This window comes from Eriocheir sinensis, chromosome 2 (genome assembly GCF_024679095.1).
Source record: "Eriocheir sinensis breed Jianghai 21 chromosome 2, ASM2467909v1, whole genome shotgun sequence".
Lineage (NCBI taxonomy): Eukaryota > Metazoa > Arthropoda > Malacostraca > Decapoda > Varunidae > Eriocheir > Eriocheir sinensis.
In genome coordinates, this window is record NC_066510.1 from 30087788 (window position 1) to 30101954 (window position 14167).

General features: G+C 48.0%; 2 protein-coding genes across 5 annotated transcripts in view; one reads left to right on the plus strand and one right to left on the minus strand.

Moving 5' to 3' along the window:
- Positions 1-11: 11 nt before the first annotated feature.
- On the plus strand, positions 12-1892 carry LOC126998037 (uncharacterized). The gene is made up of 3 exons (XM_050859337.1): positions 12-976; positions 1061-1249; positions 1391-1892. The coding sequence occupies exons 1-3, from the start codon at positions 167-169 to the stop codon at positions 1769-1771; spliced, it is 1380 nt and encodes a 459-aa protein (XP_050715294.1). The 5' UTR covers positions 12-166; the 3' UTR covers positions 1772-1892.
- A 671-nt stretch (positions 1893-2563) lies between these two features.
- Positions 2564-14167, minus strand: part of LOC127002445 (UDP-glucuronosyltransferase 2A3-like) — a 271862-nt gene continuing 260258 nt past the window's right edge. For all 4 annotated transcript variants that reach the window (XM_050868421.1, XM_050868433.1, XM_050868430.1 and 1 more), the window contains 9 exons: positions 12576-12800; positions 11751-11881; positions 11004-11209; positions 9691-9869; positions 8252-8443; positions 6489-6626; positions 6190-6274; positions 4356-4572; positions 2564-3908 (listed from right to left, as the gene is read on the minus strand). In XM_050868421.1, the coding sequence (XP_050724378.1) occupies positions 3614-3908; positions 4356-4572; positions 6190-6274; positions 6489-6626; positions 8252-8443; positions 9691-9869; positions 11004-11209; positions 11751-11881; positions 12576-12800 (1668 nt within the window). In that variant the 3' untranslated portion in view covers positions 2564-3613. The remainder of the gene's footprint in view (positions 3909-4355; positions 4573-6189; positions 6275-6488; positions 6627-8251; positions 8444-9690; positions 9870-11003; positions 11210-11750; positions 11882-12575; positions 12801-14167) is intronic.

Genomic DNA, 14167 nt, shown 5'->3' on the forward strand with positions numbered 1-14167 from the left:
TGGCGGGAAGGCGGCCTGATATGGGGTGTTATTGACCTGCCTGTGTGTGTGTGTGTGTGTGTGTGTGTGTGTGTTATCAGTGTTCCATTAGCAGCCCCTTAAGTTGTCTGCGTCAGGCTGCCGCCCAACCCGCCATCAGGCTGAGTGAACCGTCAGCGCGGGCAGGATGGCGTTGCCGCCACAACACGACCGTCAAGGAAAAGGCGATCTTGGTCCTGGAGGCGAGAGGCAAGAAGGGAGGTTAGCCACGCACAAGAAGACCCGTCAAAGAACAACACGCTATTACGAGTTGCTGGCCAAGGCGGTGGGCGTGCTGGAGGCGAAGGACGGCGAGAAGCTCCTGGAGACAAGTTACTACCTTCCTATCCGTTGTGCCATCGCCTCGGGCCTTCATCTCGTGCGCAGGCAGCCAGACGGGTCCTATGCTGTGTGCAAGCTGACGGTGGTGCCCGCCGTGCTGCTGTATATCGGGGCCTGCACGCTGGCGTTGGGCAACATGGGCATCAAGATCTACCGCGGCCTCTTCACCTTCAACACCATGGTGATGGTGATGCCCATCATCATAGGATGCATCTTCATCGTCCTGATATGCGCCGTGCTGCTGAGCAAGACCACCTGCACCGTGCGCTACATGGAGTCGCTGCAGGAGGCGGGGCTGGCGGCGAGGCCCACGCTGAAGGCAAAGGCTTGTGTGACGGTGTCCTTCATCTTTGCCGTCCTCAACTCGTACATCACTCTGAGCCTCATTCCCGATTCCTCACGCTACCTGATGCAGATCATCCTTCCGGTCCTGCTCAACTCCCTCGTGCCCTACCTGCTGGACATCTACATCTGGGTGTTCACGAGCGGCCTGGGCTACTCCTGGGCTAAACTGGAGACACACGTGCTGGAGAAGACGCAGTGGTGGCCGGCGGACGTGGAGACTGTGGCGGCGACCTGGCTCACCTTGACTCGCCTGCTGGCCCTGCACAACCAGGTGTGTTGAGGCTGTCTAGTAACACCGACCCGCAGACCTGCACACGACGATGGCCTCGGTGACTCCCTTGACCCCTTCCCGCAGGTGTTTTGTGTGGTGATGACCATGCGCCTGCTGCTATTCGCGCTGGAAATGCTGTCGCTGCAGTACGGCCTGGTGGACGTGCGCGGGACGGACGACACGGTCCTCCTGGGGCTGCTGGCGGCCTCTGAGCTGGACGTGGTGCTCAGGGCTCTCACCATTGGCGCCCTCGGGGAACCACTGATGGAGGCCGTGAGTATGTGCGTGTGTGGGGGGGGAGTGAGGGGGGGAGGGTATGTGTGTGTGTGTGTGTGTGTGTGGTCACTAAAAGTATTAATGGCGACGTGCAGCTAGGTAATGCACTTGGGATGTGTCACGTTCCTTCGCCACCAGCACGAGGGCGTCGTGGCCGCGCTGCGGGAGGCCATTAGATGCGCTGCGTGGCAGGACGACAGTGGCGAAAGCGGTATCAGTGACTATAACACCCAAGGCGGCGGTGCCGGGATGCAGAAGCACCCCTTGGACAAACACCGTGAGAAAGACAGGCCTGCTGCAGAGGAAATGGTAGAGGGGGGAGAGTGCACAAGTGTCCCCGGGATAGGTCATGGCAAGGACAGAGATGACATTGCCCAAGTCCAAGGAGTCAAGAAGAGAGTGGGTCCGCCTGAGGGAGGATGGAAACAGCGCGCCGTGACCCTCGCGGCGCTGCACCGCCTCGCCCAGCACATGGAGGCACGCCCCGCACACCTACACGTCTTCGGCATGGGCAGGTGAGCCATTCAATAGTGTCAAGCATCGCGTGATTAACCGTGACTTCAGAAACTTTTGTCCTTCCGTTCAGAAGGGCTGAGAGTTTAATTCGCCAATAGAACTAATTTATAATATCGACGGGAGAATGCATGTCACGCATACGAATAAAACTTAATAACGAGATTTCTTTGTTGTTGTTTTGGATACATAAAAAAAAAGCTAAATTCCTAGCACCCAATGTGTCAGCTGGTTAGTCCAATCTAAAAAGTACTTCTTTTTATTGACTAACTGTCGGAACGGTGGGGCTGTTGATGCTTGGCAGACCTGTCGGGAAGGTTTTAGTATCACCTAATACACTACAACTACTACTACCATGCACTACTACTACTACTACTGGTGCTGCTGTGGCACTGGTGTCCTAACCCTAGTGGGTCTCTGGCAGACTGAGCCAGTCCTTGGTGGTGCAGCTGGGCGGGGCGGTGCTCACCTGCCTGGTGATGCTGGTGCAGCTGAAGCCTTCCTAACCAGGTGAGCCACGCCTGACCCTTTCTGCAGCTGACCACAAGCACTGACCCACCGCTGTCCTGCTGACCCCCACGCCGCACTGCTGACCCGCTCCCCGCCACTGACCTGCAGGCCAAGAAGCAGCCTCCTTGACCTGCAGAATCAGCTGGCCTCGCAGAGGGAGGAAAGAATATACCATGATTCGTCATCATTCTGCAGTGGTCATAACAATAGAATATCGTATACACAACACACCTTTTGCCGTGTTTATCTTAAACTATTGTATTTCTTTTTGTTTAGTTATAAGACGCATCTGTTATTATGTTTATTGTATTTTATGTACAAAATTATAGTTATTGCAACACATAATCACAGACAATAATAAATAATAAACAATAAACATTAAACTCGTAATTTATACTTAATTTTAATTTTCATTATTGACTGTAAATTATAAACTGAATATATTATGTTATGTTACTGTAAAGTGAAGGCAGTATTATGACACCAGTTCATGTTTATTTATATAAAAATATATAGAGAATCATGATTAATTCACTTTTGTTATCTGTTTTTAGCCAGGAAGTTGGTTAGGTACGAACTGTATAGTGATAGTGACACACACACACACACACACACACACACACACACACAAACACACACACGCGTAAAGGATGCTAAACGCCTCCACGGGTACAGCCGGGACTCCCCACCCTGCACTTCTTGTTTCATTGGTCGCCGCGTGCGTGCATGCCGTGTGCTGCTCTTCGCTGCACATTCTTATAATGTAATGGCCACTTTTTTTATACGTGCTTCTGAGATGTTTTACCACTTTCCTTTTGTCGTATGATTAGGTAATTCTTTCCTAATAGACCTAAATAGTTATCTAAAGTATAAATAATACCGATGAACGTTTACACACAGCAGTGGCGTAAACCTAACATGCTTAACGTGTACTAATAGCTTAAAGTGTTATGTTACGTGTGAGCTACTTTCCCCATCGTACTAGGTTTAATACAACTTCCAAAATGTTACACTAAGATTATTATAAAAGTAGTTAGGTAGTTCAGGTTCTCGGCTTCTTGAACTCAGTAGAGGACTAATCAGTGCGTCCTCGACAGGTTAATGTGTTAGCATCGTGATGCAGGTGCACCAGGTATGACGGAACACAGATACAGGCACGGAGGTGAGCACTGAGGCAACGCGTAGCTTAGCATGAGTAAACCACTCGCTACTTTTACCATACACTCTCATGGAGGAGTTGGAGCAGCGGGTGGCTGAAAGACATGTCGCCAAGTCATTTCTCCCTCCCTGACGTCCGACCTTAGGTAACGCAACGTCCAACTTTCCCAGCTAATGACATCACGTCATTTTGATTTTGGTCTTACTCCTGAACCGCGCCACGGAGAGCAGCGTGGTGATGAGATGCCTCAGGACGGGCAGCAGCAGGTACCAGAGGGCCAGCGCCGCCGCCACAGCGAAGGCCGCAACATCCAGGCCGAAGAACTGGACGAAGTTGAGGTGTCTGGAGGCGAATTTGAGATGTTGAGCGCCCCCGGTGGCCGCCACGTGCTCCACCAGCCACTGGGCGTGTCGAAGAGGGTCCAGCGGGTGGTGCTTAATGATGCGGGAGAGGCGGCGAGCGTTGGCGCGGTAACTGCACACGAAAACCAATAGACATGTATGCGTTAATCCCTCCGTCAGATGTAGCGGCAGGCCAAGACACGGCACGCGCACGACTGTCGCGCTGCTGTCTGGCACTCATTACTGTTATGTGTGTGCACGATGCGTGTATATCTCCCGTTAGGGCTTGGGAATCCATACACACCAACACCACTACTTATTAGTAATTAAATGGAACTATTAAAATGACAAAAAAAAAACTACTTTACCCAAGACAAAACTCTACTTTGGGTGAGTGACATGTTTACAAAGCTACATCTTACGTGCTAATTATCCATCGAATAAACTAACTAACCAACAGAACTACGGTCAACATTAAACACTACACAATACTGTGGGTGGGTGATTGGTGAACTCACAGGGTACATGACGTGCTGCACTGAGGCAAGCCACACAACTCTACACAACACTTGCTCCCTACCTGGTGTTGGTGAGGACGTCCTTGAGGGCCTCGTATATTTGGTCCTCGTTCGCCTGCTTGGACACGCCCCGGGCCACGCCGCGCTCCTCCAGACGCACTAACACGTCCTGCTGGTCGGCGAACACGGGCATCCCCACCATGGGCACGCCGTAGTGCAGCCCCTCCAGGACGCCGTGCATGCCGCAGTGGGTGAAGAACAGCACCGTCTTGGGGTGGCCTGTTTGAGGCGGGACACGTGAGAGGGTAATAAGGGGGCGAGTCTTTTAGCTTCAGGTGTTTGGTTTCGTTCCTTTGGTTTCATGTGGTGGACATGTGTATGTGTCTGTGCTCAGGTTTTGCATACGTGGTGTGTAGATGCTTTAGTTACAGGTGGCTCAGAGCTATCTAGTATATCGTCTTGAAACGACTACAAATCATCTTAGTCTAAACAAAAATACAATCATTAAAGTTCACACACACAATGCAAGTTGATTCACACGCGCAAGCCAGAAAACTTTCCATATCTAAATAAATAGTAAGTGTGAGTTCGTGTGCGTCATGAAAGATAATCTCTCTGACTTCCGGTGGAGACACGCCCACATAAATGGTGAGTCCGCGGCAAGTCACTGCAGCAAGGAGCGGGCGGTGGAACGTCTTCAGATTGGAGTTATAAAAGCGGTGACGGGTAGGCGGGAGGAACACGTGCATGTCTTTTGTGTCATCCGGAAGGGAACACTCCTAGAGCCACTAAGAGCCATTACATCAGTGGCAGGAAGGTAAGTAAGTATAACACGTGATTGTTTGTGGTGTACGTATGGGAATGCTCTCTAAAGCTATCTAATGCGAGTAAATTTAATGAGCGTTTGATGTCAAGCGAAGACCTTACACAAGAACATTCACAGTAAGGGAAGAAGTTCAAGGTAAAAATAAAAAAAGATGGCTAAGTGTTACTCCTGCAAAAGTAAACAGAACTAAAATAGAGCGACAACAAGTTAAAGAAGGGAAAAATACCGAGTGAAGAGGCTGAAGAGAAAGGTTATGCAATCTTTTTAGGAAGAAGTATTTGAAAAGTGCGCTAAAACAAGGACGCGTGAGCACATAGCATAGTTACTCGCCATGAATTGGAGAGGCAGAGAAAGAGAGCAGTAACCCTTCCCACGAACGTACAAAAAAAAAGGTAAGAAAAATGAAGCGATAAAAAGAACAGACGTGGTGACTCAGCAACTCAGTCATGAAAGGAGACTCGAGTGGCTCCAGGTACAGAGGTGCCAAAAATATATATAATGAAAAATGAAATAAAAAGAACAAAGAAGGGCAGCGCAAAAAAAAAGGTATGAAAGTAAAAAATAATAGACTGATAAAAAGATGAGAAGAAAAAAACAAGAAAATCAAAGAAATGCAAGAAAAAACGAGACAAAAAAATAACACTGATAAAAAGAAAAAGCAGTAAAATAAGAGAAAGTAGAGGAAAATGCAGGAAAACGGGAAGAAAAAAGAAAAAGAGGATTAAGAAAAAGAAGAGAGAAAAAATAAAGAAAGAAAACATAAGAAAAAGAATAGGAGAAAAAGAAGACAAGAAAACGAGAAAAAAAGAGGAAGAAGAAAAAGAAGAGAGAATGAACCAAAGAAAAAAAAACATATGAAAAAGAATAGGAAAAAAGATGAAAAAAAGAGAAAGTAAAGGAACAAAGTGGAAAAAAAAACATAAAACACGTAAAAAAAGGAAAATCCAACAAAAACAAAGCAGTCCATTCCACAATCACCCCTCCACACCCTCCCCCCTTTACACACACACACACTACTCTCACCGACTACCCCCATAACCCAATTTCGGTGCCAGAACTAACGAACTCACCGAGAACGTCTTGCTGCGGCACCCAGTTCACCACCTTGACGTTAGGGGGCACGGCGGGGTGCGGTTCCTCCAGCTTCATCAACACCTGGAAGAGGATGAGGGAAGGAAGTTGAGGGCGGGCCGAGAGTGAGTGCGTGAGTCATGGACCGAGCAAGCATGCGGCAAGGTGGGGAAAATGACAGGGTGGGGTGGTGAGTCATGTTCCGTCACGCCTAGGTTACCACAGTTAGGCAGGCTTCTCTCTCTCTCTCTCTCTCTCTCTCTCTCTCTCTCTCTCTCTCTCTCTCTCTCCTACATACCCTCTGCGGGAGCCTGGCGAATGCGTCCATCAGGCTTCGTATGACTTCGAGGGGCACGGTGCGAGGGTTGAAGATGAAGCCCATGGAGAAGAGGATGGTGCCGGCCTCTCCAGACCCTGCCAGCCACTCCTCCAGCTCCTGGGGAAGAGGGGAAGGGGTCAGAAGGGGATGGGAGAAGGTGGGAGGTAAGGAAAGGGTTGGGAAAAGTGGGAGAAGGGTGATAAGGGATGGGAGAAAGGGGTGAGGAGATGGGAGAAGGAGGGGAGGGGTGAAAAGGAGTTGATGGGAGAAAGGGGGAAGGGGGGGGGATGAGAAGAGGATGGGAGAAGTGGGGGAAGGAGGGGTGAAAAGGGGATGGGAGGGTGGAGAAGGGGATGGAAGTGATAAATGAGAGAGAGAGAGAGAGAGAGAGAGAGAGAGAGAGAGAGAAGGGGGGTGGGGGTGGGGGAGCGGTCGTGGAATCATAATTATAAGGACGTCAACACCAATGGCAACCTTCCGGAAAACCCCTCCATCCATTCTCCCCGTGTGTTATTGCTAGGAGAGAGAGAGAGAGAGAGAGAGAGAGAGAGAGAGAGAGAGAGAGAGAGAGAGAGATGTGTGTATGGGGGGAGGGGCAATAGTTATGACGAACGGCCCGGCTTGTTTTTTGGCTTCTTTCTTTATTTCTTTCTCTTTTTTTTATTTGCATTCCTAAATATCTATGTTTCGCACCTATTAATCTATTCATCTATGTATATCTTGCTTTCCATCTCCGCAATTGTGTGTCTATTTAGCATATATTTATTTATCTACGTTTTTTATTGTATATCTATCTACCTATCTATATGTTGCTATCTATACTTTCCTATCTGGTTATCTATATTTCCAGGTAGAATGAGTTCCCAAAACCAGAATGCGGTAACTTCTTATCAACAAAACAGCAAAATCAGTTGAGTTCTAGGGGACACTTAACACCATGATATTTAAATACTGTCGTTATAGTTTTTGTTAAAGTATATATAAGTAAGGAAACAAATACTTGGATATATATTTTTTGGGGTGCATTAAGTTTCTCAGTTCCGCGGTAACGTGTTAGTTGAAGAAGTGAATGGTCAAGAGACTGTATGGGAAGGGAAGGGAAAATAAAACCATGTAGCTCGTCGTTGCACTGTGAAAGTCCCATTAAAAGGCGTGAGTTATAGGCATCGTACACTAAATTGGTCCAGACGCCCCGCCCCCTCCTTCCATTGCTAGGGTTGGATGAAAGGAGCTTGGATTTAGGCGTCAGTGTTACCTTGGAGAGCGGGTGAGGAAGGGGGCGGGGCTTGTGGGGCAATTTGCTGTACGGTGACTATACATTGTGTCTTTCAGCCTAAGGCGCAGACTAACACTTCCACCGTCACCACTGCTGTCATCATCACTAGAATGTCGTCACGTACACGATAAAGGGATGTGGAGAGAGTTGGAAGAAACAGATGCTTACGTATGTGTTTTCTTACGTAACTCGCTCTTAAAAAACGACAAACATGGAAACATTATATTTGTTTTAGCTGAATATCCTTGTCGTGTGTTAACTCTCCTCTCACATGTTCTTTTCTTATTCGGAACAGATATTTTCACCTTTTTTTTAACAGGTATTGGTCTTCAGGAAAATCGGTATATGGAAATTCTCACAAAAAAAGGGAAAAGTGTGGGAAAGTGAGAGGAACAGGATAAACGTGTTTGCGGGGGAAGGACAAGTAGGGGTCACACCACGCGCCACACCATTAACCTACACTCACCTTGGGCAGCGGGCTCGGTGGCTGGATCTGGAGTCCTCCCACGTTGATAAAAGACGGGGGCAGGAGGCGGGGGTAGTCGAGGGCGGGGTGGGAGTTGATGAGCATCCCTGAGATGTCCGCGAGGAGGGTGGCCGGCGGGGGGCAGGAGGGCAGGAGGCGCGAGATGTGGTAACCGGTAATGCCGAACTGAATCTAAAAAAGTGAAAGCCGGAGCTACAGCGCGTGAAGGGCAAGGAGGTAGACGGATAAGGAAAAACCTGGTCGAGTAGGGGCAAACTTATCTAAACATTCCTTCTAAGTTATGAACCTCTCTATGGCAACCCATATATCTCTCTTACCTTCTAATTTACTAACCTGCCTGCCAATTAACCTGTACACACTCCTATTTGATGAGGTGAGTCGTTAAGGGCATGAAGGGAATTTACAACTAATCCACCTTTTCATAAACTACCCATGCCTGCTAATCTGCAAGCCTGCTTATTAATCAACCTGTTAACCTTTCTTCCCTACCTGTTGAATGAGGTAGGTATGACAAGGGCAGGGAGGGAGCTTACAACCTATCCATTCATTCAGTCTATCTATACCTGCTAATCTCCGAGTCTAGCTATCAGTTAACCTGCAAGCCTTCCTCTTTTACCTGTATGAATGGGTGGGTGACGAGGGCATGAAGGGAACTCAAAACCATCAAATATATCTATATGTAAACCAGCTAATCCATAAATACCAGTCTTCCAGTCAACCTGTTACATATCTCTCGTACCCACTAACCCACCTCTCCACCCGACACTGACCTCTCTTCCGTTCTCTCGTTTTTATTTATTTTGCTGGAGCAGTGTCTGGCATACCTTTGTACGTTTACAGGGGCCTTGTCCGCCCTCGTATGGAGTATGCATCTCATGTGTGGGGGGGGTTCACTCACACAGCTCTCCTTGACAGAGTGGAATCAAAAGCTCTTCGTCTTCATCAGCTCTCCTCCTCCTACTGATAGTCTTCTACCTCTTAAATTCCGCCGCGATGTTGCCTCTCTTTCTATCTTCTATCGATATTTCCACGCTGACTGCTCTTCTGAACTTGCTAACTGCATGCCTCCCCCCCTCCCGCGGCCCCGCTGCACACGACGTTCTACTCATGCTCATCCCTATACTGTCCAAACCCCTTATGCAAGAGTTAACCAGCATCTTCGCTGGTAAACTCTGGAACAATCTTCCTTCATCTGTATTTCCTTCTGCCTACGACTTGAACTCTTTCAAAAGGAGGGTATCAGGACACCTCTCCTCCCGAAAATGACCTTTTTTTCGGCCACCTCTTTTGATTCTTTTTTGGGAGCAGCAAGTAGCGGGCTTTTTTTTATCATTGTTTTCTTTTTTGTGTGCCCTTCAGCTGTCTCCTTTGTTGTAAAAAAAAAAAAAAAAAAAAAAAAATCAGCGCTTCTGCCTCACCTGCATGACTAGGTGGCTGGCGAGGGCGTGCAGGTGGTTCACTGCCCTCTGCTTGAAGGTCATGGCATCTTGGTAATGGGAGAGGATGAAGGGCACGGACGAGGGTGGGCTGAAGGCTGTCGTGTACTGAGGCTCCCCCCCAGCGAAGGTAAAAGCCCAGTACCCTATTGCCGGTACACCTGGGGAAGGGAGGTAAGAAAGTGAGCTGAGGAGGACAGGTAAGATAATGGTGAGCTGAGGAAGAAAGAGGAAGAAAGGTAAGAATTGCATAAACTGGGGAGGGAAAGTAAAAAGGTAAAATGGGAAAGGTAAGAAAGGCAGGTAAAGGAAAGGTAGGAAGGTAGACAGCGGTGGGAAGGTAAAGGAAGGTAAACTGAAGGTAAAAGAAGGTAAGGTGGGGAAGGCAATTAAGTAAGAAGAAAGTAAGTTGCGAGGGAAAGGTACGAAGGTAAGATAAGATGGGAAAGGTAAAGGAAAAGTATTAAGAAGGTGAAGTGGGATGCGAAGGTAAAGAAAAAGTAAAGAAAAGGTAAGAAGATAAGCTGGGGAAGGAAGGAAAAAGATAAGCTGAAGAGAGTCGGTAAGAAAAAGGTCAGGTAAAAAGGAAAAGGGAGAGGAAAGGTAAAAAGGTAAGGTGGGGAGGGAAGGGAAGAACTGCGTAAACTTAGAGGAAAGGTAAGAAGGTAAAATGGGAAGGGAAGGGAAAAGAGTAAGCTGGAAAGGGAAGGTAAGAAAGTAAGCTGGGAGGGGAGGTAAGAAAGTAAGCTGGGAGGGAAGGTAAGAAATAGGTAAGCTGGGAGGGGAGGTAAGAAAGTAAGCTGGGAGGGAAGGTAAGAAATAGGTAAGCTGGGAGGGGAAGGTAAGAAGGAGGTAAGCTGGGAGGGAAGGTAAGAAGGAGGTAAGCTGGGAGGGAAGGTAAGGAGGTAAGCTGGGAGGGAAGGTAAGAAGGAGGTAAGCTTGAAAGGGAAAGTAGGAAGGTAACAACTGCATAAAAAATTATATACGAGTTTTGAGCGTTTAAAAATGCCAGAAAATGCTGAAGAATGGTTTGTTATGCTAATGTGGTACGTGTTCTGTGTGTGTTGAATGCTGTTTAGTTTTACATAATGGAAATGAGAACAATATAAACCACATCCGTCTCTCTCTTTGTACATCTGTCTGCCTGTTTGCACTTCTATCCATATACGCCCCCGTACAAACACCACAAGTCTATAAAAACGCCCCTTACTAAATACCCCACCCCCAACCCCACACACAGACACACTTACACACCTCCCCCCCTCTCCCCATAACACCCACACACACACACTCACCTAAATCGTGGGCAAGGGCGAGGCTACACTCATTATAAATCAGATCGACGATGGCCACGTGGAACTCCTGCTGACGGAGGTGGTGGCGGAGGGGCAGGTCTTCCAGGAGGGTGCGGCAGTAGGTGGAGACGGTGATGAAGGCGTCGACGGGAAGGGCGGACCAGGATGTGCCACTGCTCCACATCACCTCCTGCGGCATGACGAAGCTGCGGGAGGTAGATGGATGGATTGATAGATAGATAGAAAGAGATATATAGATAAATAGAAAGATAGATAGATAAATATATAGATGGATAGATTGATAGATGGGAAGGTAGATATATAGATGGGGAGAGCGATATATAAAGAATAATATAGATAGCGAGGTAGAGAGAGATAGAGACAGACAGACAGATAGAGAAACAGTAACAGATAGGAGAGAGAGAGAGAGAGAGAGAGAGAGAGAGAGAGAGAGAGAGAGAGAGAGAGAGAGAAGGATAATTACATGGAAATGGAGTTAAAATAAATATGCATAGGCAACAAGAAAAAAAAAACATAATTACACTCATTCATCTCACCTCATTAACAGTGAAAATAAGAAACACAAAGGCAATTCAAATGTAATTACACAACCATTCTCTTATATAATTACCTTTGCCTTTCATTTCCTCTTAATTAACACCCTTACATTTATTGCCATGTGTGTGTGTGTGTGTGTGTGTGTGTGTGTGTGTGTGTGTGGGTGGGTGGGTAGGTGCGCACGCTTACCTGCCCCGCTCCTCCGCCGTCACGTGGGGCACCGCGCCGTCCGTGTTGTTGATGGCCAGCACAAACTCGGTGATGCCCGGGAGGCGCGCCGCGGGGTACTGGTGCGTGTCCTTCCACCTCACCACCGTCACCTGCGAGTGTGGGGGGACAGAAAGGTAGTGCAGTGTCAGAGAAGAGGCGCAAAGGACACACATATTTTCTATTTTGTTCTGGGAAAGGCATGCAGGCTACACATCCCAGGAAGGACAACAAACAAGAAAGAAAGGGAAAAGGGAAAAGCGACCTTGTAGTTGGTGTACTGAAGGTCGCTTTTCCCTTGCAACGTATATCTTGTTCTTCCTGGGATGTATGGCCTGCCTTTCCCAGTGCAACGTAGAAAAAAAATGTTATGTCCCTTACCCCCTTTCTCCTTCGGACGCCTCAATTATGTACTAACTTAGATCATTAGTTAGTACATAATTATGACTAACAAATTTCCCGGCACTGTACTTGGCTCCTACTAACACAACTAGATTTTCCTTTCCCAATATAACATTAACGTGTTTCTCTTTAACCATCACAGATACAAAGCTACCTTTTCCTCATGCAGACTTTTAAACACATTACCTCCATTAAAACAATTGCCTTCTTTCCTATTGTAGATATTAAATAATAAGCTATTCTTCTATCATGAGAGACTAAAAAGCATTGCTCTCATCGAATTCTGATTATTACACAATCTTTTTCCCTGGGAGACTAAATAACGTTTGCCCAAACAATTACTTTCTTCTGTTAAACACCCAATTATCTATCTATCTATCTATCTATCTATTTCCTGCGGCTCACCTGGTGCCCCCGAGCCACGAGGGAGCGAGCCAAGGCACGCAGAGTAAGGACGTGCGAGGCGGCGTACATGGGATGCAGAATGAGTATCCTCCGCCCTGCGCCCTCCTCCCTCTCAGCGCTGCTCTTCGTGGCGTTGACGGGCTTGTGGGACGTCGTGTTCACTTCGCTGCAAGTTCCGAGGGTCCCAAGGAGGAGCAGCAGCCACGCCCCGGCAGCTGCGGCCACCTGTCATACAAACACACTGTCCATCAATCAGTCGTGACGAGTGTCGCCTGATAGTAACTCTCGTGGTGCCTTAATTACATACAATTAGATACTTGCTCAGATAATACTTAAACACTAGTGAAGAGGTGTATCGTGTATACCCTGCCAAACAAACACGAGATTATTATTATTATTACGCCATGAATTAGATTAACACACACACACACACACACACACACACACACACACACACACACACACACACACAAAGGCCCAATATTTAAGTTCATTTGGTGTAGAGTTAGGAAATGTAGGGAAGAGCAAAATAGAGCTATGTTTCGTTCATGATTCTACGACTCGGTAGCGTGAGCAGACAAAGAACAGCGGCAATAACCTGCAATAACACGTCTCGCCACAATGACACGAGATTTTGCTGAGCCGCTACACACAGGTGCTGTCAGCCTTCACAAAAATAAGGCTAAAGAACGCTAATACGAGAACCAGTAACGTGGAAGACTGAAGGACGTGTAGCCTATGTCTGGAAGGTCCGCCTTGCGCTGGAGTAACCTGGCAGGGGGGAGAGCAAGGAGCCGGGCGGGGCAGTGCTGGCTGAACGGGAAGGCTTACGCGGGCTTGGGGAGGGAAGGGGTAATGACCGGGAGTTGTTGCGGCGGGCTTCAGTTCCCCGTGGAGACACACCATCCTAAACAAAGGCTGTGCGGCGTGACAAGACGAACGGTGAACACATTGACGGTGGAAACGGTTTGTGTTCGTGTAGCAATGTACCTCACACGCCCGCCCGTACCACCAGCATCCATATAGCGCGTCCGCCCACCACTAGAGGTAACGGTTATTTGCCCTCCTCCCGTTCCCGCCCCGTCTCGGCGCCTCCCTTCACCGGTGCCTCCCATTCCAGTAGTCAAGTGCGTAAATCCTGCCGGCCTGTCCCTCTGACCTGTATAACTTCGCACTTGGCCCGAACGTAAGCTTTCGTTAAATTTCCACGCACACTCGCCCTACACATAACCTCTGAACTACAGCCTTACCTTCCTCCCTCGACCGCTTTCTTCCCTCCGCACTTGGCACAACGTCAAGTTTCTCTTCCATTTCCATATACACTACCACGACGGATGAGGCCGCAACCATTTCCTACATTAGTATACACAAAGCTCTGGCCGGTCTTCATTTGCATGCCAGGCAGAACACAAACACAACTGTACAAGCCGCTCAACGCCACACGGGTTACAGAACGGCAGGGAAGATCGAGGTGTTTGATCAGTGTACACAATTCAATTCACGTTGGCAAATCTTGTTTTTGTTACCCTCGTTTGTGTACGTGAACACTATTGTTGTGTCTGGACGAGTCGACGCTACTGAGTAATGTGCAG

Bases quoted from the DNA above. Each gene is read 5' to 3' on its own strand.
- LOC126998037 (XM_050859337.1), top strand. From the start codon at position 167: ATGGCGTTGCCGCCACAACACGACCGTCAAGGAAAAGGCGATCTTGGT. The intron at 977-1,060 runs GTGTGTTGAGGC...CCCTTCCCGCAG, and splicing joins TGCTGGCCCTGCACAACCAG to GTGTTTTGTGTGGTGATGAC. The intron at 1,250-1,390 runs GTGAGTATGTGC...CTTCGCCACCAG, and splicing joins GGGAACCACTGATGGAGGCC to CACGAGGGCGTCGTGGCCGC.